The sequence below is a fragment of the Polyergus mexicanus genome, unplaced genomic scaffold, assembly GCF_030449975.1.
Source record: "Polyergus mexicanus isolate NDT 795.1 unplaced genomic scaffold, iyPolMexi1.0 SCAF_25, whole genome shotgun sequence".
Classification (NCBI taxonomy): domain Eukaryota; kingdom Metazoa; phylum Arthropoda; class Insecta; order Hymenoptera; family Formicidae; genus Polyergus; species Polyergus mexicanus.
The window spans coordinates 3,725,955-3,749,065 of NW_027223345.1; the positions used below are offsets into that span (position 1 = coordinate 3,725,955).

Sequence of the window (23,111 nt, forward strand, 5' to 3'; positions counted from 1 at the left end):
ATTTTTTCAATGCGAATGATATTTTATTATAAAACCTAATTTTGTTTTCTATTTATTACAATAGTACAAGATATACATAGAAGAGCACATTTTTTTCCATAAAAAGTTCATTTTTCTGAATATAAAACAATATGCACACAATTTGTAATTATATCATTCTTGGCTCCTAATGTGAATGATATATAACAATTTTAAAAAGAAGTTTGCCGCGCAATCGTATTTTATTCACCTCCAACTAGAGAACGAGCTGCCGCTGAAATAAAATAATTGTTATTTATTATTTGCTGTTTGCATTTGTTATTTGCATTTTCATATATATGTTTCTTCTTTTTCAATTATCAATATGAATTATTAGTATCAATTTATGTAATCAATTAAAAACTTATTGATATAAATACTACATACGCAGTGAATGTAGGTTTCTCTGGTTCTGGATTCTTTTGAGCTAAGCTACCAAAACTGAGACCATCTGATTGATTGGCTAAAGATTCAAATGTACTACTGCCTGCTACTTCTCCGAATAACTTTGACATATTTTCCATTGTAGAACTACCTTGCATAACGGATGGACTTCCAAAACCTATTTATAACATTTCTTTTTTATTATGACAGGTATGCAGAATAATGTAATCAACTATCTGATATTTGAAACTAAAATTTTTGTGCCATAAGATTAAATAAGAACATCATATATACATTTTAGTTGGTTTCAAAAGAACTAATAATAAGAATTTTTCCTCTCTTTCACTCATATAAAAATATTTAAAAATAGGAATGTAAAACAAAAACTGTTATGTATTTGCGTGTGTATATAAATAATTTTGTGAATATTATAATAGTATGAGCTACACACACACATACACACATAGATATTTACCTATGCTAGGAGATTCAAACGCAGGGGTTGAGCCGAAATTACTTCTAAAGATAGGTGACGATCCAAAGACCGGTTTGGTACCAAAAGTAGAAGTCTGTCCGAAAGCGGGTTGATTACCGCCAAGTATAGGTTGCTGTATCGGAGACGCGTTGGGTATCGTAGACCTGAAGACATTGGTGTTCGTGGCGGAAGTACCGACTATCGGAGATGCGTTACTGGTCGCGCTACCAAATGGAGAAGTAGATGGAGATGTATTTGCTGCCCTGCCGAACATTATACCAGATTTCGGAGTACCGGTGTCGAATATAGTTCCCGGTGGTGCTGATGCATCGAATTCTGTCGCATTACCGCCAAAGATATTTCCGCTCGGAGGAGATAACGGAGTTGATCCAAAGATGGGATTGCTGTTGCCCCCGAACATAGAGGTGTTTGAAGATGTTGGAGCGGACACATTAGAAAACACGGAGCTCGTGGTATTACCGAACGGCGTTGACGCGGGATTAATTATTGGCTTTGCGAAGACATTCAGCGCAGATGACGCAGATATCTGAACGCTCGGGAATTGTGCGTTTGATACCGGAGATACTATCGAGCTGCTTTTACTGAATGCCGGCGTAATCGAAGCTGCTGCTACCGCTGAGCCTGCCGTTGTCGTTGTCGTCGTTATCGTAGAAATGCCGAATAGGATTGTGCCCGCAGAGGTACTACTAGAGCTAATTCCGTAATTTGTGGCTGGTATACTAACAGCCGTAGTTTCACCAAACGTTGGTTTACTGAGAGAGCTCTGGAAAGGAGACGGGGTGCTGCTGCTTACAGATGTTACTGATGAAGAAGTGACAGTAATACCGGCGGACATGTTTGATGTGAATCCACTGAAGACTGATGCGGTCGATGCCGGAGTTGACGTTCCGAATGTAGGTGTAATCGATGAAAAAGCGACTGCATCAAAAGTTGTAGCAGGCAGTGTCGTAGTCGTCACTTCTGGAACCGTAGCTGTATTTTTTATGATAGCTTGGTCACCAAATATCGATGTCGCGGATAACGAAGTCGGAGGAACCTGAGTAGTTTTAGATCCAAAATTAAATGTTTTTGCTTCAGACGTGGTAATCTTCTCAATGGTGACTGGGCTGATGGATGGCATCTCCATTGATTTACGTTGAGTGATACTCGGATCTACAAGGCTGATAGTAACCCCGCCGATAGTTGTAACAACGGCACTCATCGTGGAAACCTGTGTTGTTATAGCAGGGGCAAGTGCAGCAAAACTCATAGAAGTCGCGATTGTATTTACCTTTCCATCAACATTGTTGCTCGAATGATTCGTCGGTTGAAGAGTCAACGACAGAGCCGATAGATCAATCGGCGTTTGCATCGGTGCTTGAATTGGTGTTACGGATGATTCCACAGTGGTATTGGATTTCGAATAAGCGAAGGACAGGGTTGTCGTGTCGAGCGCAATTCCAGAGGATGAATTTTTCGTAACAAATGGAACAGCGTTAGGTGTAGCGAAACTGAATGTAGCAGCAGCCACAGTATCTGTTTTCACGGCTTGTGTTACGGAGAGCGGTGGAAGATTACGAACAATTCCTATACGAGCAGTATCTGTTAACGGATATTCCGTTGATAATACATCCTTTAACATACCGGTCGATAAGGAGGATAAAGCGGATTCCGGGGCTTTAGGGATGCTATCGTTGATCGTAGATTCCTTATTACTTCTGGCAGTTGCATCTGTAAGTGGAGATTTTTGAAAAATGATATCTTGAGATTTTAGCGGTGTTCCAAATGTAATAGACGACGGAAAGTTAACATTAAGATCCTGTTTCGGTTTGGATTGAGATACTATGGAAGTTGCTGGTAGAATAGCCTTCTTGTCTGTTTGTTTGACAGACATCGCGGGAGAAAAAGAGATGGTTGTAAAAAGTGGCTTTTGCTGAGTTTTGTTCTGAGTAACAATACTATTGTTCGTATCAGATGAACCGATTCTCGCAACGATACTGTTTAACGAAGCGAGGGGACTTTGTGCCTTGATCTGCTTCTCGATTACTGTCTGCTGCTTGACGACGGTACTTTGTTTAACAATCGATGATTCGGTCTTGGTCTTAGCCTCAGTGACCGCAGGACTGAGAGACGCTAAGGAAAACAGTGTGGCTTTTAAACGATCTTGAATTGGTGACGGATTCATCGGCTTAATAATTCTCGGGAAATATTCGGTGAGTAATATCTTTAACTTAAGTTGCTTGTCATGTGTAAAACTTAAAGTCCTCGAGGCGATAGTTTTACAGCGAACGTCAATAACGTCGGTTTTTCGCATAACCAACGATTTCTCGTGCGAATTCAAATGCAGATTCGCTATCGAACGATTAAGACTGGGTACATCACCGGTTAGCAATGAACGATTAAGAGACTTCCATCGTCGCGAAATTTGCTCGAGCTTCTCTTTTTCTTTCGCAATAATCTTATTATGTAGCAGGAGATTCTGATATACATATTCCAAACTAGGAATTTTCATTTTCGATCTCTCCTGTGCTTTATGCTCCGACCATTCCAGATCCAAAATTTTACTAACCTGATTGAGTTGTGTCTGTGTATAGTAGTAACATCGTTGCAGATCCGCTATTTTGCTGTTATCGCTACAATTTCTACCAGTGATATCAGCAGTAGCTGCATTTTTTGATTTAGTTTCTTCAACCCATGCGAATGACTGAAGTAACAGAGCTTTCAAGTAAGTTATATCACTGGATAAACTATTAGTAGTTTCTTTTAAATCCCTTAAGAATTGTTCTATGACGGCGGATGTCTCTCCAAGCCGTTTCTTTTCTTCGTCCGTACCGCATTCCCATACTTGTGGCTCCAATCTATTTCGTAATTCTTTCTCGAACAACGCTTGCTCCTGCAAATAAGCTCGCATCCGTATACTATCGTCTATGGAAGCTTTCTGTTCCACCGTTTGTGGTATGCTTGCTTCTTTATCTACCACCACTAATTTGGTTTCTGTCTTTATAGATTCTGGCGCTGCTATTTCTCTGGGCACAATGGGCTTTGTGATCGCGAGTGGTACAGCTTTTTCTTCTTGCGGCTTCGGTTGTATCACAGGCTGTTCTACGGGTTGTTGAAAAAATCCCGCTGCTTTCAAAGAATCGCCAAATATATTCGTCATCGGAACGGACTTTGATCGTTCAGATACAATCTCTGGTTGCTTCGGACGTGGTGTGCTGGTCACCGCAGCGTTCATAGTAAATGATATTTCCGCGGATGAAGTACTAGGCTGCGACGGTGTTGGTACTGAAATAATCTCTGTAGGATGTATATTGATGGCAGGACAGTTCGGTGTCAAATTGACCATGTGAAAGCTGCATAATTGACCAGATGTTCCAAGAATGTGTAAAATGGGAACTGGATGTGGCAATGTGGAATCTGTACCCCATGGTAATCTGTTAATTGGGGACTTGTCCACAGCTAGACCCATAGGATAAATTTCCGTGGTTCTCATCAGAGGCAATTGAGCCCTACCGCTGTCAACCAATTGCCATTGAATCCAATTTGTGCCTCCATCTGTAGTACCTAATACAGCTATCTCACTACTGGTACTACTACCTGCTATGATAAGTCCCCATTCCGGCACATGCTCGAAATAATAACGAAGAATACTTCCTTCTCCCTCGGCGTCAGGAAAACCATATGTGATATCTTCATAACATGTAAATGTGGCGTTTACTTCCCCTTTTGGTGCGTCGATGATGAGAACATTTGTGTGTCGCTCACTGTTCACATATGCGGCACAGAATTGATAATTACTGATCCACAAGATACTAATCACTTCTCCGATAGACGGCGAGGGACCCGCGATAGTTCTAGCAATCTTCAAGGTATCTGGTTTCAGTTGTACAATATCTCCATTTTTGCAACCCACTGCTACTTGTTTGCCTTTAGGACTCCAGGCTGCGCACAAAGCTTGTGGTTCGCTCGATATTTTGGAAAGTATAGATATTTTTGGTACAGAATTTTCTTCATCTACTCTTAATTGGAAACTGCCAATAGTACAATCACTAGTGACAGTGCAAAGCATTGTAGGTACAGTAGGGTTCCATCTTATATCTTTCACATAAGTATCTAGCTTGTTTGATGATGTTATTTCAAGTAACAAGATAAGACTCTGAAAATTAATATACTGATTAATAATAAAAAAATTCAATTTCTAAATGTTTCTATAATATTGTAATAAATTTAAAAGTTTTAAGACTTTTGAAAAAATATGCTACACGCATACATTTCTAGCTAGAGAATGGGCATCATATATCAATATTGTAGGCTTCAGTGCTACTGCTACAGCAATATAATTATAATCACAATTAATTGCAATTTTTGATATAACGCCTGGTAATTGAAGTTCTATCTTCCATTCTGCATTATTCTCCTCTGCCGGTTTTAAGACAATAATTTTATCATCATGTCCTATATAAAGCAATCCTCGTTTTTTGTCGGCCACAAGAAGATTACAAGCAATAGGAATATATGTGGGGGTTTTCAAATCAAATACTTGAGATATATTTGATTGTTTAAATAAAAATTCCTAAAATATAAAAACAATAGTTAATAATTGTTGAATATCAAGATAATCATTTATATATATATACTTTACAGAATTTAAATTCGTGCAATATTTGATTTTTATATATCGAAAACAGACTGCATCAACTTTTTGAAGATCACCTATTTATTGCATTTGAGAACTTTGTTAAGCAACAAAATGATATATATATATATTATCTTACATAATCTAATTGATCCAAAATCTCGACATTTAAAGATCACTATGTCGTTTATATAAAAAATGTGTATTAAACTTTTATAATTGGTAAAAAAGTAATTTATTTCATAAGAGAAAACGAGTAAAAAGAATATAAGATAGATAATTGTGAATACATAGTTGCATATGATATGATTTTCAAAGTGATTTTCAAAGTGATATTCAATACAAACATACTCTCGCCGGTTGTACTAAGATCTATTAAACAATTTCTGATATAATAAAATGACACATGATACCTGTACATATATTGGATCCAGCGCTGTCTTCATTTTTATATATTTTACAATATCTTTTCATAAATAATGAATAATAACAATAAATAAGATCAACGTATATCCAACACGGAGTACACGTTTTAACCAAATTTCAATAGACTCAATAAGCACTAAAATACAATTCGCATGATAGTGCATCGCAACATTTTGGATTACGAAAATATAAAATGATCGCGCATTTACAGTGAGCAAGGGATGCATTCCACTTGCGTTAAGCCCGTATCAGACTACGTATTGAAGATTATAATTTGACCAATCAGGATAAAAGAAACTAAAATTTTCTTGTCCTGATTGGTCAAATTTTAATCATCTCAATGCATAGTCTGATACGGGCTTTAAGCTCGTATCACACGTACGCATTGAAGATTGAGATCGAAGATTCAAGATTGAAATTTAACCAATCAAGACAAGGAGATTTTAGTTCCTTTTCGACTCTGATTAATTAAATTCAAATCTTCAATCTTCTGACCAATTAGAGCAAAAAAATTTTTGTCCCATCCGGATTGGTCGATCACTTGATAATGCAAAGAATTTTTGTCCACTTATGAGAAAAGCTTAATTTCGTGTAAACGAGCTCAGACTTGATAGACATATATATATATATAAATAAGCTAGACTTATTTAATTCGGATATTTTGATGCAATTATATAGAAAAATTAATATCATAAAAATACTTAAATCTAAATTAGCGATTCTTTACCTCGTTCTAAATCAGAGTCCTTTACTAACAAAAAAGAAAAATAAAGTTAACCTAATCAGGTTGATGTAATTGGAGAGATGAAATGGTTCACAATTGACAATCTTGCATGTATAGTGTTTTAAATAAATATTTAAAAAAAATGAATAAAGAATAATAAATAATTGTTTCGATTTCTGATACATGAAACAGTGTAAATACAACGCAATGCCAGATAAAACGGTATTTGTTACTGTTGGCACAACAAAATTTGATGATCTTATAACTACTGTACTAAATCGTACAGTTTTAGAGGTAAAAATACATGTTACATTATTATTTAAATTTATTTTATATTTTATAAAACTTATCTATAATTTCCATGCTTATAATTACTATTGTGATTTTAGGCCCTATCAGTGCGTAATTACAGAAATCTAATTTTGCAAATTGGCAATAGCAGTTTAAAACTGGACTGCACTGCACGTTATGGTTTCGATAAAATAGAAACATTTAAATTAAGTCCGTCCATTGGAAAGTATATGCAATCAGCAGATCTTGTGATAAGCCACGCGGGTGCGGGAAGCGTACTTGAAGCTTTAGAAAAACGCAAACATTTAATTGTAGTGATCAATGATCTTCTCATGGACAATCACCAAGTAGAACTAGCTGAGCAGCTATACAAGGACGAATATTTATATTACTGTACTTGTCAAAGTTTGTTGCACATTGTACAAACAATGGACTTGGCAAAATTGAAACCATTTGTTAATGACAAAAGTATAGATATTGCTAATTATATTAATAAAATAATGGGATTTAGGTGATAAAACAGTTTTGTCTTCTATATAGAATGTCAGAAGATTGACTGTTTTATAACAATTATACAAAAGTCAAATAGCTGTGGGAACAAACAGCAAAATTTATATATATATTTCAATTTGTAACACACTTTACAATATAAGGATACACGATCCATAGAATTTAAAGATTACTGTGTAATATATTATGCTTGATATAATTTACAATAAAATATACTATGTATATATTTAAACAACCGTTCAAAAAACTATGCTTACATAGAAAAATTGATAACTTTGCATTAGTCAAAACTGTTATAGACAAATGGCAGTTTAACGTTCCCTTAGATAATTTGTAAATCATTAATAGACATCTGCCACTATTAACGCAACAGCTAAGATAAAAGTATTATAAACAATTGTTTGCAGTTAAATAAATTCTTTAAAAAATATCAGTTTTCTGCTATATTTAACTTTGATCTATGTATATATATATATATATATATATGGCAATGAGAATAGTTAATATATTATTAGTACATGAAATAATTTCCATTCAATATATTACACTACTATGTTCTGTGTGAGTTATTGCTGTACTTTCAATTTATTTTTCATGAAGATACATGAACATGAAGGAAACTACACAGAATTATAGTAGTGCATGTTTTAATTACAGACCAAACCAAGTCGTGTCATTTCCTTTAGAAGTTCATTACCCATTTGTGCAGGACTCCTTGTTACTATTACACCAGCCTAATAATAAAAAACTCATGTATATTGTTTGATTTAAAACATTTTATATATATATAATGTTAATGAGATATATGAAACTGCTACTCACTTTTTCAAGTGCATTAATTTTATCTTGCGCACCACCCTTTCCTCCTGAGATTATAGCACCAGCATGTCCCATTCTTCGTCCTGGTGGTGCAGTAATACCAGCAATAAATGATACTACTGGCTTAGCTTTCCCACCCTACAACATAATATATACATTATAAGAATGTAAGCACGATATGATATATTAAATTGTATGATGAACTCAAGGACGAATTAAGACAGGATTAGGATAGGTTGGGATTCGGGTACCAATAACTCAGAACAGCAACCAACAGTATTCTTCTCGATGAGATATTCTGCTGCTAATTCTTCTGCACTACCACCAATCTCTCCTATCATTATAATGCCATCACAATCTGGATCAGTAAGAAATACATCTAAACAATCGATAAAATCGGTGCCATTGAATGGATCGCCGCCAATACCAACACATAATGTTTGCCCAAGCCCTGCCTTGAAACAAAACATTATTGTAATATATTTAATATCTTATTAATATATGTAACTATTGAAATATATACTTACAAGGGTCGTTTGATTTACAGCCTCATAAGTTAGAGTTCCTGATCTTGAGACAATACCAATCTTTCCTTTTTGATGTATATGGCCAGGCATAATACCAATTTTACACTAGAACATTATATATATACAAAATAATAAATATATATTTATATTTAATTCTAAAAAAAAAGACATTTAAAGTTATTTCTACATACATACCTGTTCAGGTGCTATTATCCCAGGGCAATTTGGACCAATCAAACGCGATTTATTTTGTTCAAGCAATCGTCTTTTTACTTTAACCATATCGTGCTGAGGAATACCCTCTGTAATACAAACAATTAAAGGCATCTCAGCATCAATTGATTCCATAATGGCTGATGCTGCAGCTGGGGGAGGAACATAAATAACTGATGCAGAAGCTCCAGTTGCTTCTTTTGCCTATAAAATATAACAATTAATTTAAATATTATAGTAAATATTGTAAAAAAAAGCAACACTCACCTCCTTAACTGTCTTAAATACTGGTTTTCCAAGATGTACTGTGCCTGCCTTTTTAGGACTAACTCCACCTACTATCTTTGTACCATAATCAAGAGCTTGTTGACAATGAAAAGTTCCTTGCTTTCCAGTAAAACCTTGACATATCACTTTGGTATTTGCATCAATTTTTAAATTCTTCCTAGTTTCTGTATAATTAAATCTCATCTGAGAGCGTAACAAAGTTCTACAATTTCTGACTGAAAAAATTATAACACATAACTGTAACATCATATAATAATAATAATAATAAATACAAATAAGTCTATTATGATAGAATTAAGATATTGTATATGTATATGTATGTGAGATATAAACATATATATATATATATATATATATATATATATATATATATATATATAAATAGAACATATTTATTACTTAAAAATATTATATAAAAACTGATATTAATATATAAACCGTTTCTTAGAGCAAAAATATATTTTATATTGCATATACAAAAATATATTTAATATTATACGAAAGTTGAAAACAAGAAGTATATTTATATTGCCCTCCTTATTCTTAGCAATATCAAATTTGAAGATTTTCAGCTCATTGTCAGTCTTCTCATTGCAAATTATATGTAATGAATATAATCTGACATTTTCCGAGTATCATGAAAGAAAATAACGAACACATTGATTAAAATGTATGTATATGCAATTTAAAACGTTTATTAGTCTAAGAAGAACCAAAGAAAGATTAATATGTGCAAGAGGATAGATATCGCTAAAATTAATTGCATGAGAGTTATCGTCGCAAAAAGAATTGCGATTATTACAGAAGCGAACAGATCATCCAATTGCTTCTCATATAACACGAAACAGGCTCGTATATCGTTCTTAATTAGGGAAACGCGCATTTTCCTATAAGGTATGATCCTCTCCTAGACGACACGATTATGTCCTTTCTTATATAATAAAATATTATCATGACAAGCGCGGGCTGTCAGTATTATTTTTAGTCCGTTCACAGGCTGCGTATGGCGCAATCACAATATGAAAAGAAAAAAAGCTCAGGATGTTGCTGTTCAAATGTGCAAAAGTCAAGAGAACATTGGAGAGACAAGGAGATATTACAGGATCCGCGAGAAAAAAAATGATGCGCCCACCTGTAAATTTTGAAAATGCCCTGGCAGCAACAGCCATCTTTTAATTTGTTCTTTCCACTGAGGAGGCAATGTTGAAAATTAAATTAACAACGGACCACCATTAGAAGTAATATAGGTACTGTGATCTGACAAAAAGGTCAAGTCCAGGAGAGAATATCATATACAGACAGTACAGATATCATACAGAGTTGGTTCGATCAAACCATGAACTTGCGATAAAATAGAATTGAAGATCGCTTTTTAAACACCTAAGCTGATTGGCTATACGTAGAGGATCTGTTCTACTGGTGAATTTCTATTGGAGACCCCGCGCGGTAACAGAAACTCAAAAACTCTAATTTCAGGGTTACCAACGCTGAGATATAGATTTTCAGTTTCTATGTAAAAGCTGGTAGAGGTTATGTCCGTATATTCACGGTAGGAATGATGCTTTCGCCTCTCGCGGTTATTATTTACACAGCTTCTATATAATATAATAGACTGCTAACAGCGATGTAGTGACAGGTGAAGCCAGGGCAGCCATTTACAATTGGGCAGAATATATATATATATATATAATAACAATTATTTATTAGTTATATACAAATACTTATTTTATTATATTATATTATTTAGAATAATTAAATATATATTTATTTAATAATAATTAAATATATATTTATTTAATAATAATTAAATATATATTTATTTAATAATAATTATTTATTTATAATTAATTAAATAAAATATACACATTTTGAAAACAATTAGTTTTTTTTATGTTTTTATTCATTTTCTACTATTACAGCTATTTTAATTTGAAGAAAAGGATTATTTTAGTTTTATGAAAGAAAAAGATTTTTATTTTTGTTATTTTTATTAATTTTTTCCAAGAAATTTATTAAGTTCCATTTTCTTTTTATTTCATTTTCTTTTCACCTTCTACTCTTTCTTTCATCCTCCTATGGTGATTAGTTTAAACAATGCAAAAAAGTAAAACTTTTTTAGTGGAATAACCAATAAGCAAGATAAATATTAAAAATTAACTAAGGCCATAACAGCATAAATGAAAAATATTTTTAAAAAGCTTTACCGTCGATAGCCGAAGAAACACTTTTTTGTACATTTGAAACAGTGGTTATCTCAAAACCTCCCATTCAGCACAGAACATTGCAGCAATATTGCAAACATTGCGGCAATGTTGCAATATTGCTGCAATGTTCTGTATGGGCTGTGGAACGTATTACAATCATTTTTATTTCATTTGAAGATAATTTAATTCTCTATAACTTTCATTATGGTACTTTTTATTAAAAAATGCGTTAAATTAAATGCGTTTAATTAAAATGCTCTCGATATTTGTAAAAATGTATAAAATAACCGTGATTTCTCAGAGTTTTTAAGCCCTAACTTTTTAAGAAAGCATTTTTCGACTTATGTTTATAGGAAACTTTTTGTTCAGAATTGAATTTCCTATAAAATCTCAAAGTCTGGCCGGAACGTTTGGGCCCACTCTGTATATTTGTTACGGTCTATCATCTCTTTTAATTTAAAAGATAAAAGGGGGTGGCCACTTTTGATGGAACATCTTGTATATTTGCTGTTGGTTTTAAATATGTCTTCTGAGCTTCTTCTGGACTATGAAAATAATCATTTGCAGTAAAATGTTCGTTACAGATTGTAGCATATTTACTAAGAGTCCAATTTTATCTTTTTATTGCATTCAACCAAGTTATCAATCAATTTTTATCTTTAGCGAAAGCTGTAATATTTCATATGAAAGTGTCTATTTATAAATATTTGATACATATTTAATAACACATAAAAATAGTTAGTTTTTCAAAAAATAAGAAAAATAGAAATTATACTTACTGAAAGAAATTGATATTTCTTTCTTTAGAAAATATCTATTTAAACAGCTAGGTATGCTACAAGTCATTGACAATTTTATTTTTATATATACACTTGATATTTTTAGTTTATTTTTACTTTTTAAAATGTTTTAAACGTATATGTTTAAAAAATGAACGAATAGCATTTGAATGACATGAATCGATCAAATATCGAATTCATATCGATATTCTGCCCAATTGTAAATGACTGCTCTTGCTTCATATGTTCTTATATGAAATGTAGCTATATTAGCAGTTTTAATATATTATATAGAAGTCCGTAATTATTTATAATTAATATAATAGTTTAATCCACATAATTCGGTTTAATATAATACATTTGAATATATCAAAAACATATATTTTAACATATATTTTTTGTAAAAGTTGTTAACTTAAAAAGAATATTTAAGATAGTATCTTTTTATAGCTATTATTGGTTTATTACAAGATACATTATAATATATACATAAAATAAATTTTATATACAATATGTGTAGTATAATACGTGTGTAGTTACAAAATGACCAATATGTTTTCAAAATTTTAAGAATTAATTATTCTTAATATAATTCTCACATAAAATGTAATAATGTTTATAACAAAACATATTATAAGAAAATATTAATATGCATTTGTGGATAATTCTATTATAAATATGTAATGTAAGATTTCGTAACAAATTGTATAAAACTTTGTTGAGAAAAAGGATACATCCAGCTGCAACAACAAGGGTCTTGCCCATAGTTCTAACTGAAAATATCATCATTACTTAATTATTATACTCTAGAATACCTGGAATATCGGGATATCTAGGTCTATCACCCACCGTAATTAATATGAAAGCAATTTATTGTAGATATTTTCTACATTATATTTAAAAATTAAGAATTTTTTATTAAGAAAATTAATTTAAGAAAATTTATTTCATTGCACATGCGCATTTACATAAAAATACTTCAATAATAACTTATATCGCTGTCCGTATATAGTATATACTAGAATGACAAAACATCACGCGCATCTAATAAAATATATATTAATAAATCCATAATATTTCTCCATGTTTTCGATACACAATCATGGATCTAGCGCGGATATGAAAAATGGTTCCAGTTGGCATCGCTGTACGAGCTAGAAAAAGCGTCGCACAAAAGGCTTTTCTCAGATTTCTTTCTGTCTTTACGCAAAAAAAATTTTAATCATAATCGTAAGACATAAGCAAATTGACCAATCACAGTGAACAGTAACGCCGGATCTACAATAGATGTAATAAGCCTTTAACTTTCTGCTCTTCTTCTTCTTCTATCTGAATGGTTAGGCTTTGACTTGAATTTGCCTATATACGCCAATTGGTGTTTGTTTTCTTCTGCTCTAACGATAAACTTTTCTAACGTAACGCAAAATTAATTCTCTATTCATTATATCGCAAAATTTAACAGAGTACATGTATTTATTTCCATTTATTGCCAAATGGTATATATTTTTTAATTTTATATATACAGTTATTATATTATTATGCTGCAATTGCAGAATATATACTTACATCAATTATGAATGTGTCAGGAATTAAAAACAATTGAGTTTATCAAGAAACAAGATTTTTTAAAACTGTTTATTATAATTTTCAATGAATTTATATGTATGCCCAATGAGAAATACCGATCGGAAAAACGTCTATTAGATATCTATTAGACGTCTATAGACATCTGTATTTCTCACTGGGTTTATGTATATACATCGCTCAAAGAGATTAGAATATTATATATACGTTTTTGAATGTTTAAAAGTTTGTACGCATGTAAGTGAAGGTACTAAGAATAAACATCATACTTTGCGATTACGGCCTTACGGTTACGATTAAAACTTTTTTGCGTGTAATGGCCTTTAATACATGCGTTTCGTGACCATTTTACATAAGCGAAATTTGGGGAGTTAGCAGTCTAATAATATAGAGAAAATTCTGTGAAAAATTCATACTGCGAAATAGAATTCTCAATCTATGAAAAATCACTATTTACAAAATTTTTGAAGTTTGTTTCTTTATTTCTTCTATTGTCTATATATGTCGATTCATACGGTTCTCTTCATAAATAATAAATGTGATCGGATCACATCAGATCGTATCTTTCGTGAAAGAAGTTTGAGGGAAAATCGATATTGGATTTTTTGTTTAAAAGAGATTAGGAATATCGATATCTCGCAGCACGTAAATTTCTGTCAACTTTTTTTATGATCATGAGCTTAACTATAATTCGCATATATTGTATTGCACAATGCGCATTCTCTCGATGCATGTACGGCGAAAAAAATATCAAATTTGGGGTTTCTAAGGAGCTTGCGCAACCACTTTACACCGTGTGTGAATAGTAGTGCTACTTGCATTATATACATGAATTTTTTAGCTGTGTACGTTCTCTATCCAATAACAGCGGTGCAATTATGCGCTTTTTCGGCTACGGTGATAACTCACATTATCGGCTTACGCATAAATACGCCAGTTTCGCGCACAAAAGGCAATTTACAGCATTACAATCTTTTTCGCGTAGTGCGCCTCTTCTTCCTATTATTCGCTACGTATTCGTATTACATATTATAACATGTATTAAGATGCTAATATGTTTTTAAACGCGCAATAAACTAACTAAGTAAGGGACAGTCATTTTAGAAGTTCTCTAAAATTCCTTCGCACGAACTTGTGTCGCGTCTCATCACGATACAAATTCGTTTCGACACTATACACGAATGCGATTTTATCCTTCGTTCTGGGTGTTTTTTTTTTTTTTTTTTTTATCGCGTATATTATATTACTATCGTTGGCATTGACTGCAAGTTACTTCGTTGCCGCGCTACATTCTTCGCGCGATTTAGAAATACGCTCACTACAAAGAAGAACTTCGACGAACGGATAAAATACAAAGATTCGGCAGTATAGCGATCCAACAGGCATCCCCGTTATAAAAGTACGGCTGCGATGCGTTTATGCTTCCGAAGTACATTTGATTCAATAACGAGTCTGTCTATATCCGCAAGATATGCATTTATTAGCGAATGATCTCTGCGCCTGCTTTCTTTTTTCTTTTGTGCTTTCTCTTATAAATTGTATAGAAACGTTTACGAAAGTATATATACGATCTGTCAAAATCAATTTCAGCGTGTCGTCGTTAGACTTTGCGTTAAAATATATACATATACATATATACATATGCATTTACATACATATATATATATATATATATATATATATATATATATACATATATAGGTAAATGTATGTATACTATATCTATGTACGTATGCATGTTTGTATGTATGTATGTGTATGTATGCATATATGTATGTACGTATGTATGTATGCATGTACGCGCACGTATGTGTGTGTGTGTGTGTACGTATATATTGTATATCCGATGGATAATTTAATTGAAAATTAATTCGCATTATATAATCAATACACAGTCTGGATGTCTGAAATATTTTCTTTTCTTCTTTTCGTTTGCATATAAGTATAAGTGTTTGAATGAGCTACGCTATATACAGATCTAATGTATAATATTGTAAAAGTCATGCGGCGAGAATGAAAAGCTGCGATTATGTCACATTATCGCATAAGTACCGAAGTACCGACCGGCGACGAATATGAACTACTTTTTGGTGATATCTGTGTGACAGATGCAAGTAAACATGCATTGAGCAAGAGTACTGTGAGATCTCACAGCGCGTATCTGAAAAACATCAAGTACTTATTATCAAACGTGACTTATAACAGCATATCATTCTTACCGATTGTATTTGCCTTATTAAAGCTTACTAAACAGCGTCGTAATATATCTACGAGAAATTTAATGGGATCCAATATTTAATCTTATGATTTTACATTTAATGATTTTACGATTAGCATAAATTATCATATCTAAATTTCGTAAATCCTCGCACACTTCAATTTTATCATTATACAATATCTGTGAAACGGTAAAACAAAGATACGCGCATAAATAAATAAAATAGATTCTTAGAGATAGAATAACATTAAATTTTTATAACATACACACATTTATATATATATCAATATATATATATAAATTGTGCGTGATCTCTTTACATATATCACAATTTTGGTAGAAAATTTATTTATATATTTACTTTACACACATTTGAGAATGCATGTCTTATGAGAAAAAAAGATATATATATATATATACGGTGAGATAATAATAACTTGATATACGATTTTGTTAGATATCTTTATTACGATGTCTTAACGATAAGATTTACACTCAAATGTAATTAACGTTGCATCGTAATTTTTCAGTCAGAATAATCAGAGAGTGTCAAATAATGCGACATAATCACAGCATTTATAACTATACGCATTATTGATAAATAGATAGCTCGTTTGCAGCGATATACGGATATAAGAATGATAGAGTCGATGGTTGCACGTCTTGCGAGCGATTGTTCTGATTTCATGGTTTCTGCTCGATGTTTTTGAATCACTTCGAACGCGCGCGATCCTTCTCTTGAAACACCCTCTTAACGCAGGGTAATATTAACGATTCACCTAACGTAATAATATTAATAAAGATTTCGCGCTTTAACAATATTACTTAACGTACTATGAGTGACGCTAATACATAATAGTGTTAAGAGTTAAAATGTCGACGAGGATGAATGCAATAATAATAATTAATAAAAATTAATAATGATATAATAATATATATAATAATGTAATCATATATAATATAATATATAATATATAATATATAATAATATATAATATAATATTATAATAAAATAATATGTGTGTCTTTACGTTGTACGATCGGCCGAGCGCAAATGATCTAAGCAAATTAATTTTATGCTCTTAAAAAATCACTTTTCATATAAACAGCATTCTCCCCCTTTGTGTCGCGTATCACAGATTCTATCGTTCGCGTTATTAACAACATCTTTATCGCGATACAATCTGGGATACAACCCATACAGCACCATTGCAGTAATATTGCAGCAACATTGCAACATTGCAACATTGCCGCAATGTTGCTACAATGTTGCAATATTGCTGCAATGTTGCTGCAATGTTGCTGCAATGTTGCTGCAATGTTGCTGCAATGTTGCTGCAATGTTCTGTGCTGTATGGGAAACGACAGCTGCCGCACGGTTCCTGGAGTACGATGTATATGGCTCGGCCGCGTACATACTGCTGAAAATTACAGTTCATTAAATCGATATGAGATCGTTTTGGTATGATAATCCCGGCCATTAAGCTTTTAATCCGCGAAACACAATCCTTCTTTCGGTATCTCGGCGAACGTGCTGGAGAGAGCTCCGATATTAATCCCTGGGAGCGATCGTCGTCTTCCGATGGGGCCCCGCGAATAACGGGACTACCAAACCTCCCGATCGCTCGCTTTAACTGGCCCGCTCGTCGAATCGATCGAAAATCCGGTTATAATGTGAATTTCCCGAAAATGACGATTACCGCGAACGCATATATACTATATGTGCAGTGCTGGCTTCAAATGAGATGCGTTCACAACTCAAGGTATTGGCGGCTCTCTTCCCTTATCCGCGAGCGTGAACGTGAACGATTCCGTTCGCGGAGAGCCGGCGATGATCAAAGATATTTGCAAATGATTACTAGGTGAGTTTGCGCACTAATTATCGCTTCCTCACCTAGTATCGTTAGTACTCTATACTTATTTCTGTTATTATCGGATATTTGCAAATATTTCGCACACAAGTCGCTCGAGAGCAACGTCGAAATACATGTCTCGGACAATGGGGGGGATCTCCGTTGCTTATCGCTGGGAAGAATATTTAGCTTAGGTTGTGCGTGATAATAGGACGCGCGATCTCGAAAATCTTCAGGCTGCCGATTAAATGCGATTCTATGTATATTACACAGTGCCTCAAGCCGTTGCAACGGGAGGAGATTTAACTAAATAATATTGACATTAACATTGCAAGAAGAATACATATTATACTTTGTAAGGTTCAATGTTTATCAGTCAGTCGTCCAGATCGAAGCGATGGATTAACAGCGATATTTTTGCTGATCGAGCGTTGAAGCATTACAAAAGCTTATTTCGATCAATCGATCGATCGCTTCGAACAGAACAACGATGTATGTTGATACGTATTCGTATGAAATAAACCTGAGGTATCTTTAAGTCTGTAAAGCTTTCGTTACAAATGTTTTAAACTTTGCGTATATTCCACCGTCTCTCCATTTATTCACTTTGTATCGCTCGTAAGATTCCTTGTCCTCTCGTATAGGGCTTGTTCTTTCTCGTTCGTTTTTTTTTAATTTTTTTTATTAGAGAATATTTGGCATACGTAATGGCACAGTTAATAAGAGCTTGTACTTTTGTTTATATTCGCGAAGTGCCATCCCACGTAAGGTATCCGCCAAAATTCTCTTCAACGCGACACCCGTCGAGAGAGTTTCTAACACGGCTAGCTATGTCGGCTCTAGCTATCATTGTGCACGGGGATCAGCAATAAATTATATTACACGAACTTCTTCGAGACCCAATGGGAATTTATTGCTAAATGTATGATAGATATAAGTTCGCGTGGCAATTTCGCATCATACCGCATTTTTACCCAAAGTTGAAGACTTAAACGATCAGCTAAAAGATTGTATTATTATTACCGCGAAATATATTGGACAATATAATTTGTTATTATTTGTCATTTTCGTCAATGATTTAAATTGGCGATTGATTCTCGCTTTAATGTTTTACCTACACATCCGTCTATAAAGTACATTCAGTGTCATATATGCCTTCGCATCTAAAGTTCTGGTATTTTCAAACTTTCACACATCGTGTGTACTTGAATATTTGTACATATTGTGACGATTATTGATTTAAAAAAATCTAAAATTATCTATTTACTCAAATTAATTTAATATTATACAATTCGATATTTATTTTTTAATGCTAGAGATTTAATCTTTCATACACATGCAAGCGTCAGATATTTTGTAACTGCCGGACTATCAGGCACAATTCTGCATCACGATGCACTGTATATAATGCATTTAATTGAAAAAGATGCTTAACATCAGACATAAAGATATACATGACTCTAAATGTACAATCATAGATGAATAAAAATAAATATGAAAATGAAGTTTAAAGGATTAGATCCCAAATATCTTAACAAATATTTCTGTTAACGAGAAAATGTTATATATATATAGAACTTTAAAATTTTTTTAAAAATAATATCTTTAAAAAATGTTCTACGGTGAAAACTGTAGAACATAGAACTTTAGAAACAATTTCTCTTCAACATTATAAACCTCAATGTTACCGCCGCACTTCTTTAACGTTATATGTATTACATGCGTACAGATTGCACAGAGTAAAACCACGACGGAAAAATTATGCTAATAACTAAGTATTAAATGATAATATCACTCTTCTCTCTTTAGCAGTTTCCGTTTAGATATTGTCCTTGGTAAGACTATGTCGACATAATCGAGCGTAACAATTTTGATCGCAGGAGGGAACCTACATGGACGGCAATTACTTTCTATGCTATCTGTACTTGTATGTTAACGTTTTATTTCGCGAGTATTTTATATATTATATGATTTTCTATATCATTGTGAATATCATGCTATGTATAAAAATTTTTAATACGATCAGCATTCGCAACAGTGCATTAGTGCTCGCGTATCAACACGCTATGATAATTCTCAATTGTAAATACTATTTTATAAATTCTAAAACGCGATAAGATTTGAAAGACAATTCGATATAATCAGTGTGTCTTGTAATGCACAGCATCGAATTTAGAGAGGCAAAAATTAAATTTTTCTGTGCGACGACAACATTATATGTTAAATAATGCAATCAATGTTATTAATAATTTTCAAAATGACTTCAGAACGATTGTTTTTTAAATTATTAGATACAATGATATTGATAAAAAAATCGTGAAATACTGACAACGCGATACTTATGGTTTTGAACACAAAGGTGCCGATACCTTTACGAGAATTATTCGTTTCTTTTTTAGTTATACCCTCAAATTATAATTTGAGTACATTTTGTCAATAGAATTAACATTTCATTATGCTGATAAAATTTAAATCCGTGACATTATCATTAATAAACAATATTAATATACTAATCCTTACCACATTAAGTTCAATAATTATATAAAACGAGGACTGAAATATACAAGATAATACACGTAATATACAAGATAATTATACTACAATATGAACATCGATTGGGAAATTGGAAGAAACTTTTATTGTGGCGAGTGTGTGTGTGTCGCTTTTTTTATTATTTTTAACCATTTAATATGGTATCTAATGCGACGTCTCACCGCGATTTTCTTCCGTTAAATATGAAATACTTCTGTCATTTATTGCATTAAAATCTTAAGAATCTCGACTTTTCATTTTGCAACTATATTAGATTATAATGTCAGAAATGAAAAAATTATACAAATATTATATTGAATTGTATGTTGAAATAAATTACTTTTTTTCGTGTATGTGTCAATAAATAATATAATAATTATATAAATAATTATATAAATAATATATTAAGTTAATGTAACTTTCTAATTAGAAATATGAATATAATTATGAGTCAATATATAACTATAATTGAATAAATGATGAGTTTTATCTTGTACTGTATAACACAAATTAATTTTCTTGTCGCATATCATTAATATATAAATAGTTATAAATCATTATTTATTGTTACATTCATTTTTGTTAAAAACGCAGGGCATGTATAAATTAAAAATTAAATGATGGATTTGGTAACAAGAAATAAATACAAAGAAAATTTCTACTAAATTCATTTCACTATATATGTGAATATGACTTGTAACATACGAAGAAATATTTTTTTATGTGGCACAAAAGCAAAAGATTCTTATAAATTTTCGTTTCTGATATTATAATCCAATGTAGCTGTAAGGAGAAATTTTTAAGCGACGTTGAATCCTTTTAGAACATATAATTTACTTGTAAAAATTTCTTCGTCAAATCTGTCAATATATAAAATTTGCAAGTGTCCATTGCATATTACTATGCTAGAAATATTATCGAGATCAAATATATTTCAAAATAATCGGTTGAAATGAATAAATCGTTCCGCGAACGGCTCAAAGCGAAAAAGGAGTATAAGAAATGATGTCATATTGTTCTTTGCGCGCGCGATTATATATGTGTATATGTGTCGAATTCGTGAGTGTGTCATCTAGAGCGAGACCTTCACTAGATCTTAATAGATCGATCGATTCAACTGCGTAGCCTATCCCAATATACGCGTGCAGCTCCTTTGTTGGCGAACACGATCTTAGGTCGTCGGAAGGTTAACAAGGCTAAACCCGGTATACGGCGACGCATGCCGTATAATGCCTCTCTAACATGCGAGAGAGGTTTGAACAACAATTTTTGAATTATTTATCTGGCAGTATAATTGGTGTATAAAATTTTGGTTTCTCTTTTTTTCTCATTTCTTCACGCCTTTACCCACCTTTGCGCTTTCCTGTTCGATTCGCGGCACAGAATTTAGATACAATATCACAATTAGTAGCTCTATTTTTTTTCACGCAAGACTCTTTAACTTGCTTGTCTGCGTTCGTTTAACATTGAACATCAGTCAGACCGAATATCGATTCGCCGATCTTTTCTTCATTTATTAGATTCGATCGCTCGTTCCTCAGGGACTGACGTCTCCGAGGCTCGACATAACGCCCTTAATTCCGTCATTACCGAGAGCGCGTTACGGTTGCGCTTCTGGCGGAAGAAGGAAGATCTATCGCAATGACCTAAGAAACGATTCGGGAATCGGCTAACTTCGAAGAGCATGTTCAATTTGAATGCGAGTGCGTATCTTGTATAATACGTACCGAACCAAAAGGTTCTCTTTGTCAGGCGGGGTTGGGAGCGAGGCCGTATTTCGCGCTCTCTTCTGAGAATGCAAAGAATGCAACAGTCTAAAATTGCCTCGCCCCGCACGCCAATTATTCGCTATCTATTAATCGAAAAGTCCCTCGTTACGGCTAAGGGACCCGGTCGGAGTTTGCCAAGTGCAAAATACGGGCAGAAATTATTCAGATAAATCTTTCATCGTGAACTTCTTCTATGAGTTGATTAAATTGAGAAAGATATTACATCACGAATAACGGCCCTTAGAACCACCCGCCAGCCGTCATTGTAGATTGACGTTTGTCATCGAAAACGCATGCCTGTTATTTCGACAACGGAAAACAAAATGTAAAACAAGAAGAAGAGGTGCTGGTTTTATGCGCTTTGCTTTCTTATAAGTGGTATGGGTGAAATAATATCCCATAGAATATAATGTTTTCGCTACAACTGGCAATAACGGTGTGGTCTCGTGTTCCAAATCGTGGAAGCCTTTTCAACGCTTCGCTTTCTTTTACGATGATTGGAATTTGGCAGTTGGTATTAATGTTCAACGTAGCATTGGCAAACTCTGAGGTCGACTTGACAAGGGTTTCCGCCCACGGACGTACGAACGGGGCGGACGCTTGGCCTATTCGCTGCAAAAACGGGTGCAGGCTTTCTTCCATCTGCATTGAGTGCACCAAAGGTCGCGTGCATCCATACCGTAGATTTTGCGACACTTTTTAACATCGCTGCGCGTTCGTCGCGGGGAGGACGGTTTGCCCGTGGACGCTGTTATGTTTTGTTGGTGACATGCTTGCAATGGCCGCGGGGATAATTTGATGTGCTTGTTGGGCGTACCCTGAAATAAAAAAAAAGAAATGCAAATTTGATAATTTGTCATA

At 33.3% G+C, this 23,111-nt stretch overlaps 4 protein-coding genes across 6 annotated transcripts in view; 1 reads left to right on the forward strand and 3 right to left on the reverse strand.

Moving 5' to 3' along the window:
* Positions 1 to 30: 30 nt before the first annotated feature.
* On the reverse strand, positions 31 to 6,037 carry Nup214 (nuclear pore complex protein Nup214). Its single transcript, XM_070313727.1, has 5 exons — positions 5,927 to 6,037; positions 5,148 to 5,450; positions 878 to 5,033; positions 406 to 580; positions 31 to 253 (listed from the first exon to the last, which is right to left on the reverse strand). Exons 1-5 carry the CDS (start codon positions 5,957 to 5,959, stop codon positions 226 to 228), a joined length of 4,695 nt encoding a protein of 1,564 aa, XP_070169828.1. The 5' UTR covers positions 5,960 to 6,037; the 3' UTR covers positions 31 to 225.
* Positions 6,038 to 6,557: 520 nt separating this feature from the next.
* Positions 6,558 to 7,824, forward strand: Alg13 (Alg13 UDP-N-acetylglucosaminyltransferase subunit). The gene is made up of 2 exons (XM_070313817.1): positions 6,558 to 6,957; positions 7,053 to 7,824. The coding sequence occupies exons 1-2, from the start codon at positions 6,847 to 6,849 to the stop codon at positions 7,467 to 7,469; spliced, it is 528 nt and encodes a 175-aa protein (XP_070169918.1). The 5' UTR covers positions 6,558 to 6,846; the 3' UTR covers positions 7,470 to 7,824.
* Positions 7,825 to 8,019: 195 nt separating this feature from the next.
* Scsalpha1 (Succinyl-coenzyme A synthetase alpha subunit 1) lies at positions 8,020 to 10,644 on the reverse strand. Of its 2 annotated transcripts, none has more exons than XM_070313815.1 (7): positions 10,444 to 10,644; positions 9,291 to 9,526; positions 9,006 to 9,227; positions 8,811 to 8,915; positions 8,535 to 8,738; positions 8,287 to 8,421; positions 8,020 to 8,198 (listed from the first exon to the last, which is right to left on the reverse strand). In XM_070313815.1, exons 1-7 carry the CDS (start codon positions 10,478 to 10,480, stop codon positions 8,112 to 8,114), a joined length of 1,026 nt encoding a protein of 341 aa, XP_070169916.1. In that variant the 5' UTR covers positions 10,481 to 10,644; the 3' UTR covers positions 8,020 to 8,111. The 2 variants fall into 2 exon arrangements, with proteins under 2 accessions (XP_070169916.1, XP_070169917.1); XM_070313816.1 differs by having other exon boundaries at positions 8,559 to 8,738; positions 10,444 to 10,643.
* Positions 10,645 to 14,225: 3,581 nt separating this feature from the next.
* Positions 14,226 to 23,111, reverse strand: part of Glut4ef (Glucose transporter 4 enhancer factor) — a 101,006-nt gene continuing 92,120 nt past the window's right edge. For both annotated transcript variants that reach the window (XM_070313804.1, XM_070313805.1), the window contains one exon: positions 14,226 to 23,068. In XM_070313804.1, coding sequence (XP_070169905.1) covers positions 22,856 to 23,068 — 213 coding nt within the window. In that variant the 3' untranslated portion in view covers positions 14,226 to 22,855. The remainder of the gene's footprint in view (positions 23,069 to 23,111) is intronic.